This window comes from Thalassophryne amazonica, chromosome 2, assembly GCF_902500255.1.
Source record: "Thalassophryne amazonica chromosome 2, fThaAma1.1, whole genome shotgun sequence".
In the NCBI taxonomy this organism is placed as follows: domain Eukaryota; kingdom Metazoa; phylum Chordata; class Actinopteri; order Batrachoidiformes; family Batrachoididae; genus Thalassophryne; species Thalassophryne amazonica.
Genome location: NC_047104.1, coordinates 19,032,747 through 19,049,392, shown reverse-complemented (window position 1 = coordinate 19,049,392; position 16,646 = coordinate 19,032,747). Strand labels below are relative to the sequence as shown.

At 42.9% G+C, this 16,646-nt stretch overlaps 1 protein-coding gene across 1 annotated transcript in view; it reads left to right on the top strand.

The window, feature by feature from the left end:
- The window catches only part of aldh1a3 (aldehyde dehydrogenase 1 family, member A3), a 196,393-nt gene that overhangs the window by 86,748 nt on the left and 92,999 nt on the right, over positions 1-16,646 (top strand). Inside the window, exon 5 of the mRNA XM_034184024.1 lies at positions 11,906-11,967. Coding sequence (XP_034039915.1) covers positions 11,906-11,967 — 62 coding nt within the window. The remainder of the gene's footprint in view (positions 1-11,905; positions 11,968-16,646) is intronic.

The window sequence follows — 16,646 nt, the reverse complement described above, 5'->3', positions numbered from 1 at the left end:
GCTGATGGCTCTGTGGATACGAGACTGTCGTGTGCTCTTTCTCTGATTATCACAAGAGCTGGACATCAGCCATTTTCCGGCAGATTTCACTTTTAACAAGAGATTTTGTCATGGAAAGCCGCGCGGAGGCTTCGCGCATCACGACCGATTCGCTGATGAAGCGAGACAAAGAGGACAAGTTTGGACATGTCTATCTCGGCTTTCAGTGCTTACCAGTCGAGTGAGTATAAGAGAACTTGTGGAGAGCTAGACATGTCCAAACTTGTCCTCTAACACTCCGAAACGGAGGTGTTCCTTTGTCTCGCTTCATCAGCGAATCGGTCGTGACGCACGAAGCCTCCGCGCGGCTTTCCATGACAAAATCTCTTGTTAAAAGTGAAATCTGCCGGAAAATGGCTGATGTCCAGCTCTTGTGATAACCAGAGAAAGAGCACACGACAGTCTCGTATCCACAGAGCCATCCGTTTAGAAATGATCCAGTGGTTTGTGCCGCGACGTCGCAGCTTGGAGCGCGGTGCACCGACCGTCCTTAAAGGGGTCCTTAAAGCTGTAGTTAAAGTCCTTATTCTCTGTGAAGCCCATAAAATTTTCACCAAAAGCCAGATAACTTTTTTGAAGGGTTTCCAGGTGCCTGTCTCTAACAGCTTCTGAAAAAATTCTGATGGCAAAAAAGTCCTTTTCATTCCGCCATTTCCAGACAATGAAAATCCGACGAGGGGGCAGGACCACTCCTTCCACAAGGCGTGCTCACAGGCGAATGATGTCACCGACAGGCGTGGAAAAACTCACGCATGCGCACGAGGGTTCAAGCATGTCTGACGTAAAAATAAATGAATGAAATCCATATAGTTTTTAAAAAAAATAAAAAGGACCGTTACTTTATGGACACACCACGTATATCTCACAGGCAGTGTTGCCACAGTTACTTTGAAAAACTAATCCAATTACTGATTACTGATTACTCCTTGAAAAAGTAACTTAGTTACTTTACTGATTACACAACTGTAAAAGTAACTAAGTTAGATTACTAGTTACTTTAGTTACTTTCCCCAGCTGCCGACAACAACCCTCTGCCACCTCAACATGACAATGATACTTGTTTTACCAAAACTCACTTTATGGTCACCCTTTCTTGACTTCAATGAAAATAAATACTTGTTTTATAAAAAGTAAAATGAATACCTCTTTCTTGACCTCATATTTAACTGTTAACAGCACTGTAACAGTAAAACTTGCAAATTCTAAACTACATTGTTTAGAAATGTAACTATTAAATTCTTTCTAACATTTTTCTAACATTTAAATTCTCTCTAAACATTTTACTTGTCGAAATTAGTAGTATTAGTAGTTGTAGTAAAAAAAAGGCTTCAAAACTGGACCTTTAATCTAGGGGTGTTGTGGGGGGGGGGGGGGGGCACATCTTTGCCCCATGCCCCCATTCTATCTGGATTAGCCCCTGCTTTGGCGTTTGAGCACAAAGAATGGATAACATTTATTTATGCAGAAAACATGACCAGATTTACAGGTAAGAAAGTTTTATTGCGTTTTCACATCATGTGGTCCTCAGAAAGAGAGTTTAGGTGCATTTGAGTGGAAAATAGTGTTAGTTGTTGACGCGTCGCGGAGGACCAGCTGTTTTTAGCAAGCAGATATGGAGTGGCTCAGCTCAGAATTCTAAATAAAGGAGAAAAAAAGCATAAAAATGTCTTTGTAAAGCTCTGTGCAGGTGTGCTGTTGTCACAGCGCTTTAAGAGGTGAGGACGAGTCGTAGCTGCTGCAGAAAACCACGGATGAAAAGCTCACAGCTCGCTTAAAGTGAGCAGTGCAGTCGAACCCCGACCTCCTGCCCACGGATCAAGTTTAATGCTGCTATCGACCCACAATGCAAAAATAATAGTAACGCACAGTGACATGGAGAAGTAACTTTAATCTGATTACTGATTTGGAAAGATTAACGCGTTAGATTACTTGTTACTAAAAAAAGTGGTTAGATTAGAGTAACGTGTTACTAACTAACGCGTTACCGGCATCACAGCTCACAGGAACGTCATCTGAATAGCTTCCATCTTCAATGTCTCCGAAGAATTATTGGCATCAAATAGGAAGATAGGATCCCAAGCACAGATGTCCTCAATCAAGCAAAATTATCCAGCATCCAAGGTCTACTGAGTCAGAGATGTCTCCGCTGGCTTGGACATGTGTGCAGAATGGAGGATGGTCACTTGCCTAAAGACATTCTATACGGTGAGCTTGCTACTGGAACCCGGTCTGTAGGCCGCACCAAATTGAAGTATAAAGATGTCTGCAAATGCAACATGAAATCCACTGATATCCAGTATGACTCTTGGGAAACGTTGGCAGTAGATCATACTGGCTGAAAGACAGCTGTTGAAGAAGGTATTAGAAAGAGTGAGGAAAGAAGATATGAAGCATGGAACACCAAGAGAGAAACCCATAAGCATGCAGCCAGTAGTCACACGGCACTTAACGAAGGGTGACGAAGCCCTGACGAAAGCAGAAATCTGGAATTTCATTGGCATCGTTTAACCCTCGCCAGCTTCGGTCTGGCAGCGGTCACTTCGTCAGGATTTTTAAACTGTCGAAAATCTTGAATTAGCCCTCCATTTCAACATGTTTGCTCCAGATGCAAGAAAGACTGTCATTCAAGCATTGGACTGTTTAACCATATTAAGAAATGCTCCCCTATGGGCAAAGGTAATTTACACTTCTATGATGGCGGCAACATTCGTGCAGAAAATTGCCTTCAAGATGACATCTTCTCCAGGGATGTCCATGCATTTTTCAACAAGACAGTGCAAAGCCAGTGTGGAGCAGTTAGCGCTGTTCCCACTCTGCGAAAAGTCCTGTACGCTTTGTACTTGGCCCGCTTAATCTCGACCACCCCCTCGACCTAGTGGCAGAAACCACTGATCTGTACAAAACAAACGTGTCACAGGACTGCTCATTTATAGACCAGTTTTCTGAAGAAAAATCCTTGGAAATGTTTTTTGTTGTTGTTGTTTGTTACCTCAGAATTTCTGATTACTGTCACAAAAAAAAGTTCAGAACACTTGTACTTAAAATAGCTAAATAAATCAATAAATGGTTCTTTAGAAACCTTTCATCTGTAAATTAAAACCACCTGTTATTTCAGATTAGATCATTTCTTGTTTAACATAAGGAACCTTGGACATTTATTTTTAGACAAAATAACATGGAAATTTGTACATTTTTTTAAGTCCAGTATTTATATCTCGTTTCAACCAGAAAAACAGACACTGTAAATAAATACAAATGTTTATTATAAATGCAACAGGAAATAATTTAACAGTGACTGCAGTGTGATTGTAAAGTAGGATTTCTGTGACATAAACCTCGTGATGAATTTTTTTATAGTCATTTCAACTTGTAATTTCACCAAAATATGTAATTGCCTTTAATGTTGTTATCAGGACAGAGTCATTTCTAAAATATGAATTTGAGCACAATAAGTGGAGAGCTTCTACCTGTGCAAATGTCTTTGGACTTTGATTCGTGGACATTTTTAATGATCCGTTCATTTAATGTTAAAATATAAAATGAAACAGCTTTTTAAAAAATAATAAAATAGTTGCTGTTGAAAGAGCTTTTTATTTAGAAGCAGGTGATGTTATGCTGGATTCTCGGGACCAGATGAAGGTCTCTTCTGCAGCTTTGAACTCTGGTGGTGTCGCTGAAGACACTTTTGTCCTATTTTGAAGAGCAGACATGTTTTCTTTCGACTGGACTTCATGGTGTTCAGCTCATCAATGGAAGTTTGGTTGTCTGCACAGAAAATGTTCCTGATTGGGACAAATAAAAATATTTCTTTAAATATAAAGAAACACTAAACAGTTTATATATTTTTAAAAAACGGAAAAAAAAAACAATGGAAAAATTGCCAGAAAAAAAAAGGTTATTTAAAGTTGAAATTTGTGGTCTGCGAAAAAAGCTGGTAAAAATAAGAAAGACTGAACCATTTACAAATTAAAGCGATGGGAGAATCATTCTACTGCTGTTTTTTAAAGCTTTTTTGTGGTTCAGGTGACCCAAATTCAAGATGGTAATCAGCCAGAGTGTGATGTAGCAATCTCCACCCCCTTGCCGCTTCCGAAGCAAAGCGAGACGTCACGCATCGGACACGTCAGATGCGTCGGAAATGCATCCAACGGATTGGGAAGCATTGGCGGATTGGTCTGAAGTATTCAGTGTAAAAGGCCCATGAGAGGAGCCACAAAGCTCAACTCTCTACCCAACCACAGCACTGCCGTCAGGCTGAGGTCTTGGAAAATAAAGCAGTGCTGAGTTATGGTTTGGTGTATAAATAAAATGAATACTGATAGAATAACTCCATTAATGTCAATTCTGTCATTTGTGCAAAGTTAAGATATAGCATATATCTTTTAATGTTGAATAATGCACTAATTCTGAAGTTTTGTAACAAACACAGACAGATAGCATTCTGGGTAAAATGTGCCTCTGCTCACACTGATTGGATGATTCATTCTATGTAAACCAACACGTTAATGTGAGGTGTGTCGCTGGTGTTTACAGATAAATGTGTTTTTATAAAATATGTCATTTTTGATTTGTAAAAAAACGGCATTTTCTAAAAAAAAAAAAAAAAAGCCAAGTTGTAATTAGATAACCGTCTGATATAACCAGTGTCAAAATAAATAGAACACTCTTGACGTATCCCATAATCCCTTGTGCACCAGAGAGTTGCTGTAGTCAAACAACATATAGAGAATCCACATGATGACAATTGTAAATTAATATTATACTACAAAAATTTTTAAAAATATTTTTTATGCTTTTCATCACATTAATAAGAAACTGCATGCATGATACCCTGAAAACTTGCTAAGACAATTATAACAAATAGTCCGTGTCTGCTACGTTTAATCTGCGTGGAATTTAATAAAAGCAAACCAAATTTCAGACATCTTATATATATTAGTCTGGAACAAAGAGGACAAACAGTGTTGTAAAGAACAAAAATCAAGACGTTAAAAAGCAAACTTCATTTTTCCCCCAGCATGACATGATCAGGAAGCGATTGTAGCTCACAGCAGCTCCCACTGAAAATAACAGAGAGACAGCCTGTGATTCTCCCATGTTTACATAAAACAAAAGCAATAACGTCTATAAACCCAGAGAATATATTCATGAGAGTTTTAGGCGCAATATAAAAATAGTTTTAATAGTTTTTTGCAATGTTAATGGTGTTGTCCATGTGCAGCGGCTAAAGTGCAGCCCGATCAGAGTGTATCAATGTAGTTCTCAATGTTTTTTGTTGTTGTTATTGTTGTTGTTTAACTTTGATGTCTCCCATCGAGAGTTTTTGTAAATTAAGTGTGAAAAAAAAAGCTTCTGTTTACATTTTGCTTCTGGGAACACGAGTCCAACGTGTGGTTTTTGAACGTACAGTGAGTACAGTTATTGAAAATATCAGCCGGCAGTATTCAGTTTGAATACTGCCATGAACACTACTGGCCAGTAGATGGCAGTAGAGACCTTGAAAACTTGCAAACACAAAATTCCAGATAATGTGTTACTACTTGCTACGTTTAAGATGCGTGGAATTTAATAAAAGCAAACACAATAACAACGTCTATAAACCCAGAGAATATATTCACGTGAGTTTTAGGCACTAGAGTTTAATGCTGTTGTCCTGATCAGAGTGTCTGAAATGCATTTCTCCTGTCATGAATGTACTGAGATTACCGTACTGAGATTACCCTATATAATATATACCCTATATAAACCCCATAATGCACCTCCTGGACACAGCATGCCCCACACTTAAAACCTTAAAAATTAGCGCATTACTTTAAAACATATATCTGATATATGTGGTCAACACAGATGCCGTCTTCTGATATATATCTGATCTATGTTAATTTAAATAACTTGTCCGAAATGTTTGGTTAAAATTTGAACCATGAGATAAAAATGTATGCCTCTGGATGACTTGGGTGATACTGGCTGTGTATCAGTATGGGGTTAAAAAAATGAATTTTTTTTTTTTTTTTTGGTGACCAGTTCTCCTTTTCCTGCAGAAGATAGATCGGTTTCTTCTAGAAGCAGCTCTCCTCTGTTTGCAGAGGGTAGAACTACACATCTGTTCACTTTTGTTTACCGTGTTAACGGTCTAAAATTTATCTGAAGATAATTAGTCTGATAATGGTTTTCAAAGTTATCTGAAAAGATAATTCGATAATGAAAACTTTATCTTCAATAATTATCAGTTATCGAACTGTGCACACCACTGCCCAACACCGCCTGATAAAATAAAAGCATAACCATGGAAATAGAGACCCTGCATGGACATCACATGACTAGCGGCATGCCGCACAGCGGCCATTACTAAGGGTGGAGAGAGCGCATTGAGCCAGTTAAGGCACCTGTTAAACAGAAGCGAAATGAGGGGAAAAAGGCAGCCAGTGCTTCACCATCAACTGCACCAACTACAAAAACAAATTCTTGAATACTAAAATGAACTGTACAATAGCCTTAATGTAATTATGTAAAACAAATGTCTATTTTAAAGTCGGTATGTCAATCAATCAATCAATCAATCAATCAATTTTTTTATATAGCGCCAAATCACAACAAACAGCTGCCCCAAGGCGCTCCACACCGCAAGGCAAGGCCATACAATAATTATGTAAAACCCCAACGGTCAAAACGACCCCCTGTGAGCAAGCACTTGGCTACAGTGGGAAGGAAAAACTCCCTTTTAACAGGAAGAAACCTCCAGCAGAACCAGGCTCAGGGAGGGGCAGTCTTCTGCTGGGACTGGTTGGGGCTGAGGGAGAGAACCAGGAAAAAGACATGCTGTGGAGGGGAGCAGAGATCGATCACTAATGATTAAATGCAGAGTGGTGCATACAGAGCAAAAAGAGAAAGAAACAGTGCATCATGGGAACCCCCCAGCAGTCTACGTCTATAGCAGCATAACTAAGGGATGGTTCAGGGTCACCTGATCCAGCCCTAACTATAAGCTTTAGCAAAAAGGAAAGTTTTAAGCCTAATCTTAAAAGTAGAGAGGGTGTCTGTCTCCCTGATCTGAATTGGGAGCTGGTTCCACAGGAGAGGAGCCTGAAAGCTGAAGGCTCTGCCTCCCATTCTACTCTTACAAACCCTAGGAACTACAAGTAAGCCTGCAGTCTGAGAGCGAAGCGCTCTATTGGGGTGATATGGTGCTACGAGGTCCCTAAGATAAGATGGGACCTGATTATTCAAAACCTTATAAGTAAGAAGAAGAATTTTAAATTCTATTCTAGAATTAACAGGAAGCCAATGAAGAGAGGCCAATATGGGTGAGATATGCTCTCTCCTTCTAGTCCCCGTCAGTACTCTAGCTGCAGCATTTTGAATTAACTGAAGGCTTTTTAGGGAACTTTTAGGACAACCTGATAATAATGAATTACAATAGTCCAGCCTAGAGGAAATAAATGCATGAATTAGTTTTTCAGCATCACTCTGAGACAAGACCTTTCTGATTTTAGAGATATTGCGTAAATGCAAAAAAGCAGTCCTACATATTTGTTTAATATGCGCTTTGAATGACATATCCTGATCAAAAATGACTCCAAGATTTCTCACAGTATTACTAGAGGTCAGGGTAATGCCATCCACAGTAAGGATCTGGTTAGACACCATGTTTCTAAGATTTGTGGGGCCAAGTACAATAACTTCAGTTTTATCTGAGTTTAAAAGCAGGAAATTAGAGGTCATCCATGTCTTTATGTCTGTAAGACAATCCTGCAGTTTAGCTAATTGGTGTGTGTCCTCTGGCTTCATGGATAGATAAAGCTGGGTATCATCTGCGTAACAATGAAAATTTAAGCAATACTGTCTAATAATACTGCCTAACTACCCTTTCAAGAATTTTTGAGAGAAAAGGAAGGTTGGAGATTGGCCTATAATTAGCTAAGATAGCTGGGTCAAGTGATGGCTTTTTAAGTAATGGTTTAATTACTGCCACCTTAAAAGCCTGTGGTACATAGCCAACTAACAAAGATAGATTGATCATATTTACGATCGAAGCATTAAATAATGGTAGGGCTTCCTTGAGCAGCCTGGTAGGAATGGGGTCTAATAAACATGTTGATGGTTTGGATGAAGTAACTAATGAAAATAACTCAGACAGAACAATCGGAGAGAAAGAGTCTAACCAAATACCGGCATCACTGAAAACAGCCAAAGATAACGATACGTCTTTGGGATGGTTATGAGTAATTTTTTCTCTAATAGTTAAAATTTTGTTAGCAAAGAAAGTCATGAAGTCATTACTAGTTAAAGTTAATGGAATACTCAGCTCAATAGAGCTCTGACTCTTTGTCAGCCTGGCTACAGTGCTGAAAAGAAACCTGGGGTTGTTCTTATTTTCTTCAATTAGTGATGAGTAGAAAGATGTCCTAGCTTTACGGAGGGCTTTTTTATAGAGCAGCACTCTTTTTCCAGGCTAAGTGAAGATCTTCTAAATTAGTGAGACGCCATTTCCTCTCCAACTTACGGGTTATCTGCTTTAAGCTACGAGTTTGTGAGTTATACCACGGAGTCAGGCACTTCTGATTTAAAGCTCTCTTTTTTTAGAGGAGCTACAGCATCCAAAGTTGTCTTCAATGAGGATGTAAAACTATTGACGAGATACTCTACCTCACTTACAGAGTTTAGGTAACTACTCTGCACTGTGTTGGTATATGGCATTAGAGAACATAAAGAAGGAATCAAATCCTTAAACCTAGTTACAGCGCTTTCTGAAAGACTTGTAGTGTAATGAAACTTATTCCCCACTGCTGGGTAGTCCATCAGAGTAAATGTAAATGTTATTAAGAAATGATCAGACAGAAGGGAGTTTTCAGGGAATACTGTTAAGTCTTCTATTTCCATACCATAAGTCAGAACAAGATCTAAGATATGATTAAAGTGGTGGGTGGACTCATTTACTTTTTGAGCAAAGCCAATAGAGTCTAATAATAGATTAAATGCAGTGTTGAGGCTGTCATTCTCAGCATCTGTGTGGATGTTAAAATCACCCACTATAATTATCTTATCTGAGCTAAGCACTAAGTCAGACAAAAGGTCTGAAAATTCACAGAGAAACTCACAGTAACGACCAGGTGGACGATAGATAATAACAAATAAAACTGGTTTTTGGGACTTCCAATTTGGATGGACAAGACTAAGAGACAAGCTTTCAAATGAATTAAAGCTCTGTCTGGGTTTTTGATTAATTAATAAGCTGGAATGGAAGATTGCTGCTAATCCTCCGTCCCGGCCCGTGCTACGAGCATTCTGACAGTTAGTGTGACTCGGGGGTGTTGACTCATTTAAACTAACATATTCATCCTGCTGTAACCAGGTTTCTGTAAGGCAGAATAAATCAATATGTTGATCAATTATTATATCATTTACCAACAGGGACTTAGAAGAGAGAGACCTAATGTTTAATAGACCACATTTAACTGTTTTAGTCTGTGGTGCAGTTGAAGGTGCTATATTATTTTTTCTTTTTGAATTTTTATGCTTAAATAGATTTTTGCTGGTTATTGGTAGTCTGGGAGCAGGCACCGTCTCTACGGGGACGGGGTAATGAGGGGATGGCAGGGGGAGAGAAGCTGCAGAGAGGTGTGTAAGACTACAACTCTGCTTCCTGGTCCCAACCCTGGATAGTCATGGTTTGGAGGATTTAAGAAAATTGGCCAGATTTCTAGAAATGAGAGCTGCTGCAAAGTGGGATGGATGCCGTCTCTCCTAACAAGACCAGGTTTTCCCCAGAAGCTTTGCCAATTATCTATGAAGCCCACCTCATTTTTTGGACACCACTCAGACAGCCAGCAATTCAAGGAGAACATGCGGCTAAACATGTCACTCCCGGTCCGATTGGGGAGGGGCCCAGAGAAAACTACAGAGTCCGACATTGTTTTTGCAAAGTCGCAATTTAATATTGATATACTGAGACTATAACTTAACGCCATAAGTTCTTTTCATTAAGCTGCGTTCACATGCATATAAATATGGAAAAAACATGTTTAAATATATTTATGTATATATAATTGCAGTGTTTAATATGATATGTACATGGTGGTCACAGGCAGCATTTAAATTTTAACAGTGTGGTTGGAGGGGATGGAGGAGGTACTTTTTTGACTGAGGGTCAAAAGTCATAAATTCTGAATGGCTTTATATCTACTTGTAATAAAATGTTAGTAAAAATCATATATATGTTGTTGTCATTAAAAGACTAGCAATAATATTACAGTGGAAAACGCAGCAAGGTAAATGAGCACAATGGCAAGGCATACTTCAGATTTATATTTTAATACACAAGGATTTTTTATCCAGGCATGTATGGGTTCATTAGAGCTTTTAATCAGCTTGAATACAATTTACAAGGCTTCATTTATAAAAATTCATCGAGAATTATGATGACAGGAAAAAAACATCACAGTAAATGAACAGAATGGCATATTTGTTCCCCACATTTCCACACTTTACATAAAACATTTTTTTTCTACCCAGGAATGTATGGGTTCATTAGAAAGCGCAATTAAAGGGCTTTAAAACAAGCCTACTTTTATTAAAATCCGTTAACAAATAGCGACAATAGAGCAAGAAAAGCAGCACAGTTTGTCATAATTTCCCCAAATTTCTGCATTTTGCATAAACATTTTTTTTTTCACCCACACATGCATAGGTTCATTGGAAAGAGCTTTCAAAGGGCTTTAAAACAAGTCTACATTTATTAAAATCCGTTAAGAAATAGCGACGCGAGTGCAAAAAAAGCGGTCAGTTTATTATTGATGATCGGCACATCTCCACCCTTAGTAATGGCGCCTTCCTGTCCTGAGCGATGCTAATAGATTGAGGCGCGAACGTCCATTCCAGTCTATATTTCCATGAGCATAACTTTCTGGTCAACACCAAACTGTTGTGAAAGTGTAGTGACACGGACCCACAACAGGGGGCGCAAATGAACGGTCAATAGATGAGCCAAAAGGTAACAATTTAATGTTGTGAAACGTGCACAATGAACATACAGACAATCTCAGAATATAATTACAGTCAAATTACAAAGGTGACGTGTGGGCAGGCTCGAGGATAGAAGACGTCTGTCCTGAGAAGAGCCGGAACCACACGATTTCCGCCCCCACAGAACCTGGTGAATACTGGAGCCGCCAAGTCCCGAATTCCCAGGTGATCACCGTCCCCGACTGTCGGATCTGGTAGTGCTGGTGAAGAACAAAGACAGTCAAGTGTGGGTGTGTGTACACCCAGTAACAACAGCGGTGGGAATGCCACCTCCACCTCTCACTCAATATGTTGCAGAGTACCGCAGTGATTCCTCAGGGGAAAAGAGTGCCGTCCTGCACTCACTCAGCCTCCACAGAAAAAGGAACCGGTACTCCTGCAAACACTCACAATATACAGATATATTGCAAAAGACACAAACGGCTGAGGATATTACCTCCAATGAAGTATGATATCTCGGCGATGAGGTGGAGATGACGTCTGGTCTTTATGGAGTGCGATGATGAAGAATGTGTGACAGCTGTCAGGAATTAATGAGTGACAGCTGTCACTCCCGGCTGTGTCCGTGGCGGCAGCGCCCTCTCGTGCCTGAAGCCCGCACTTCAGGCAGGGCACCCTTTGGTGGTGGGCCAGCAGTACATCCTCTTCTGGCGGCCCACACAACACAAACACCCTGTCGACGTAAAAAATACAGTCTTTGCTGTAAACGTGCACACAAATGATCAATAATATGAAATGCATGTTTGCATATGAGGTGCATGTTTTAATGAACAATGTGTTAAAAGTAAAAAAAAAAAAAAAAAAGATTACTCTGAGGTAACTGTGTCCTTCTTGTGTTTTACAGATGAGACATTTGTGTGTTTCACCAAACACGAGCCGGTTGGTGTGTGCGGTGCCATCATCCCGGTGAGTCAAAGATAATTTTCTATAATCAATAAATATCAAAGTGGAATGTTTCTGTGTAGGCTCTCAGTTGTCCAGGTGGTTTCCATAGTAGAGAAGCTTGAATCTTCGACTGGACTGGGTTGCTTGACGTGAGGATGTTTCACTTCAAATCACAGAAGCTTCCTCAGCTAAAATTCTTGCTCTGGTAGTCTGACTTCTGTCTTGACTCTTGGTGGAATTCATCATTATACAGATGAATTTGTGAACAATTCAGCAGATTAAAACACTATGAACCCGACAAGAAGATACTGGTGAATGAGGCCCAATGAGTGTGTGATCTTGTGACTGTCAGGCGTGGCACAAACCGAGCAGGACACAAATGCAAAACGCTCACAAACAGACTGGTGTAAGAAAAAGGTTTAATTACAAGCTGGGATTCGGTACACAGGAGGTCCAGTAGCGATGACAAAGGTACAGACAGACGTGAGGCTGAGGCTTGGTCCAAAAAACAGGCTGTGGTCAACAAACACGGCGTGGAGGTAATCAGAGGCAAAGACAAGTACAAGGTCAAGAGCAAAACAAAGTCAGATACCGGCAGGCTGAATACAAGGCAAAACAAGGCAAGGACGTGAGTGCTGGAAAGTGAAATCATTCAACAATCGAGCAAGGGACTGTGAGACTGTGAGGGCTTAAATAACTGGTGATGTAATTAGTGGAATAAGACACAGGTGTCAGGGAAGGTTCTGGAAGGGGGCGTGACCAGGGAAGACAAAGGTAAGTGCAAGAGAGTGAAGGCAGGAAAACACAGTGGAGTGATGAAAGTAACAAAGACACGTGAGCAAGTGCAAGAGCGGGAGTGAGTGAAAATACAAAGCAGACAAAGTGTGAGACAAAAACACAATGGCTGGTGCAGTGATATGGAGTGGGAACATATTTGGGCTGGCATGAAAGAAACGTAGAACAATGAACAGAGCTAAAACAGAATCATATAAACCATACCTGACAAAACTAAGATGGCAGTAAACAAAGAAATCAATTATCTTAACTATAACCTGAGTGAGATGGATCAAAATATAAAAGTGAATGCAATAAACAATGGTGAGATGACAGTATAAACTAAGACTGAATAATGAACAGAATGACAGCCAGTGACTATAAGATATAAATAAAAGGACTTAACAGATAAACAATAAATGGAACATAATCAGAGATAAATAATAACCAACACCTGTGACAAAAGCAAAATGCCAAAAATGTGATAAACCGAACTGTAGACCAAAGTATAAATGAACAGAAACAAACTAGGACTGAAGTGACTAAGTGAACATGAATGACAAATGCCAGGATAACAGAAACAAAACTAATGATAACCTGACATGAACATGAAGCAAGATCAGACATAACCTAAGCGGGACTATACATGACTAAAAGACAAAAGGCTCAGAACATGAAAGAGGAAAAAACAAAGTCCAGAATCAGAACAGTTGGCCCAAACAGGCCAGATCATGACAGTGACCTGCAGAGATGATAGTTATAATGAAGTCAAAACAAAACAGCTCTTGAGTGGTTTGTCAATTTGTTTTGCAGTTGTGTGTTTGTGTCACACTTCTATTGTCAAAGGTTGTTGCAGTTACCTCCTGTCCTTTAAGTTTATATGTGATGTCCTGTTTTCCTCTCGTGCTTCCTGTATGCGTGTGGTTGTGTCTCCCCTCGTCTGTCGTGTGTGCCTTTTCTTCATCTCTTGCGTGTATGTGTGTGGTTGTGTCTCCCCCCATCTGCCGTGTGCGCCTTTTTGTCACCTTTAGTTTTATGTTTATGGTTGTGTCTTCCCTCGTCTGTCGTGTGCGCCTTTTCTTCATCTCTTGCGTGTATGTGTGTGGTTGTGTCTCCCCTCGTCTGTCGTGTGTGCCTTTTCTTTGCCTCCAGTTTGTATGTGTGTGGTTGTGTTTCCCCTCGTCTGTCGTGTGCGCCTTTTCTTCCCCTCCTGTGTGTATGTGTGTGGTTGTGTCTCCCCCCATCTGTCGTGTGTGCCTTTTTGTCACCTTTAGTTTTATGTTTATGGTTGTGTCTCCCCTCGTCTGTCGTGCGCGCCTTTTCTTCCTGTCCTGTGTGTATGCGTGTGGTTGTGTCTCCCCTCGTCTGTCGCGTGTGCCTTTTCTTCCCCTCCTGTGTGTATGCATGTGGTTGTGTCTCCCCTTGTCTGTCACATGCGCCTTTTCTTTGCCTCCTGTGTGTATGGGTGTGGTTGTGTCTCCCCTCATCTGTCGCGTACACCTTTTTTTTGCCTCCTGTTTGTATGCGTGTTGTTGTGTCTCCCCTCGTCTGTCCCGTGCGCCCTGTCTTCGCCTCCTGTGTGTATGCCTGTGGTTGTGTCTCCCCTCGTCTGTCGCGTTCGCCTTTCCTTCGCCTCCTGTTTGTATGTGTGTGGTTGTATCTCCCCTCGTCTGTCGCATGCACCTTTTCTTTGCCTTCTGTTTGTATGCGTGTGGTTGTGTCTCCCCTCGTCTGTCGCATGCGCCTTTTCTTCATCTCCTGTTTGTATGCATGTGGTTGTGTCTCCCCTCGTTTGTCCCGTGCGCCTTTTCTTCGCCTCCTGTGTGTATGCCTGTGGTTGTGTCTCCCCTCGTCTGTTGCATGCACCTTTTCTTTGCCTTCTGTTTGTATGCGTGTGGTTGTGTCTCCCCTCGTCTGTCGCGTGTGCCTTTTCTTCATCTCCTGTTTGTATGCATGTGGTTGTGTCTCCCCTCGTTTGTCCCGTGCGCCTTTTCTTCGCCTCCTGTGTGTATGCCTGTGGTTGTGTCTCTGTTGTGAAAGTGTAGGAACACGGACCCACAACAGGGGGCGCAATGAACGGACAATGGAGAAGGTAAATAACAAGGTTTACTATTGTGAAACGAGCACAATAAATACAACAATCACAATTTGGGGTCGAATCCGCTGGTGTCGTGTGGGCAGGCTCGAAGGTAGGAGACGTCCGTCTCAGTCGAACCGGAACCACCCAGATCTCCTCTGCCACCGAACCCTGGAAATACTGGAACCGCCAAGTCCCGAATTCCCAGGTGGCCACTGCCTCCGCTCGTCGGATCCGGTACTGCTGGCGGGAGAGAGCAACAACACACAGGTGTGGATGCGACCGCACCCAGTAACGGAGAGGGGAGAAGCCGCCTCCACCTCTTGTCAAAGTACAGCAGGAAGGTGAGTACTTATCCAAGCAATGAAGCTATCAGTAGTCAACAGTCCTGAAAAGGTTTAACAAGTTTAGCTGGTTGTTCAGAATATAAATGCAGAGAATATTACCTCAGTCTTAGGCGATATCTCTGCACTGAGGTGGAGACGCCGTCCTCCTGATATACCTCTGTGCTGAGTGGAACAGCTGTGTCTGGTGATGGGTGACAGCTGTCACCCAGGCTACTCCCATAAGGCGGCAGCGCCCTCTGGTGCCTGGAGCCCGCACTCCAGGCAGGGCGCCCTCTGGTGGTGGTGGGCCAGCAGTACCTCCTCTTCAGCGGCCCACACAACAGGACCCCCCCCTCAACGGGCGCCTCCTGGCGCACGACCGGGCTTGTCCGGATGGCGACGGTAGAAGTCGGCCAGGAGGGCCGGGTCCAGGATGAAACCCTTCTTCACCCAGGAGCGCTCCTCGGGTCCGTACCCCTCCCAGTCCACCAGATACTGAAAACCCCGGCCCCTCCGACGGACATCAAGGAGCCGGCGGACAGTCCAAGCCGGTGCTCCGTCGATGATCCGGGCAGGAGGCGGCGCCGGACCCGGGGTGCAGAGGGGTGAGGTGTGAAGGGGCTTGATCCGGGAAACATGAAAAACTGGATGGATCCGCAGTGAGGCCGGAAGCTGGAGCCTCACTGCGGCGGGGTTGATGACCTTGAGGATCTTATACGGTCCGATGTACTGTTCTTGGAGTTTCGGTGAGTCAACCTGTAGAGGAATGTCCTTGGTGGACAACCAGACCTCCTGCCCAGGACGATACTTGGGGGCCGGGGCTCGCCGCCGGTCTGCATGTTTCTTCGCCCTCGTCCGGGCCTGCAACAAGGCAGAGCGGGCGGCACGCCACACCCGACGGCACTTCCGTAGGTGGGCCTGGACCGAGGGCACACCGACCTCTCCCTCAACCACCGGAAACAAGGGGGGCTGATACCCCAAGCACACCTCAAACGGGGAGAGGCCGGTGGCTGATGACACTTGGCTGTTGTGGGCGTACTCGATCCAGGCCAGGTGGGTACTCCAGGCCGTCGGGTGCGCGGCTGTCACACAGCGAAGTGTCTGCTCCAGTTCCTGATTCGCCCGCTCTGCCTGCCCGTTGGTCTGGGGGTGGTACCCAGACGAGAGGCTGACCATGGCCCCCAGTTCCCGGCAGAAGCTCCTCCAGACGTGTGAGGTGAACTGGGGGTTGCGATCGGAGACGATGTCTGATGGTATGCCATGCAGACGGACGACGTGGTGGACCAGGAGGTCCGCTGTCTCCTGGGCCGTTGGGAGCTTCGGGAGGGCCACGAAGTGGGCCGTCTTGGAGAAACGGTCCACTATCGTGAAGACGACGGTGTTTCCCTGGGACGGCGGGAGACCCGTGACGAAGTCCAGACCGATGTGGGACCAGGGGCGATGAGGCACGGGCAGTGGCTGTAGCTGCCCTGAGGTCTTTCTGTGGTCGGCCTTGCCCCTGGCGCAGGTGGTACAGGCCTGGA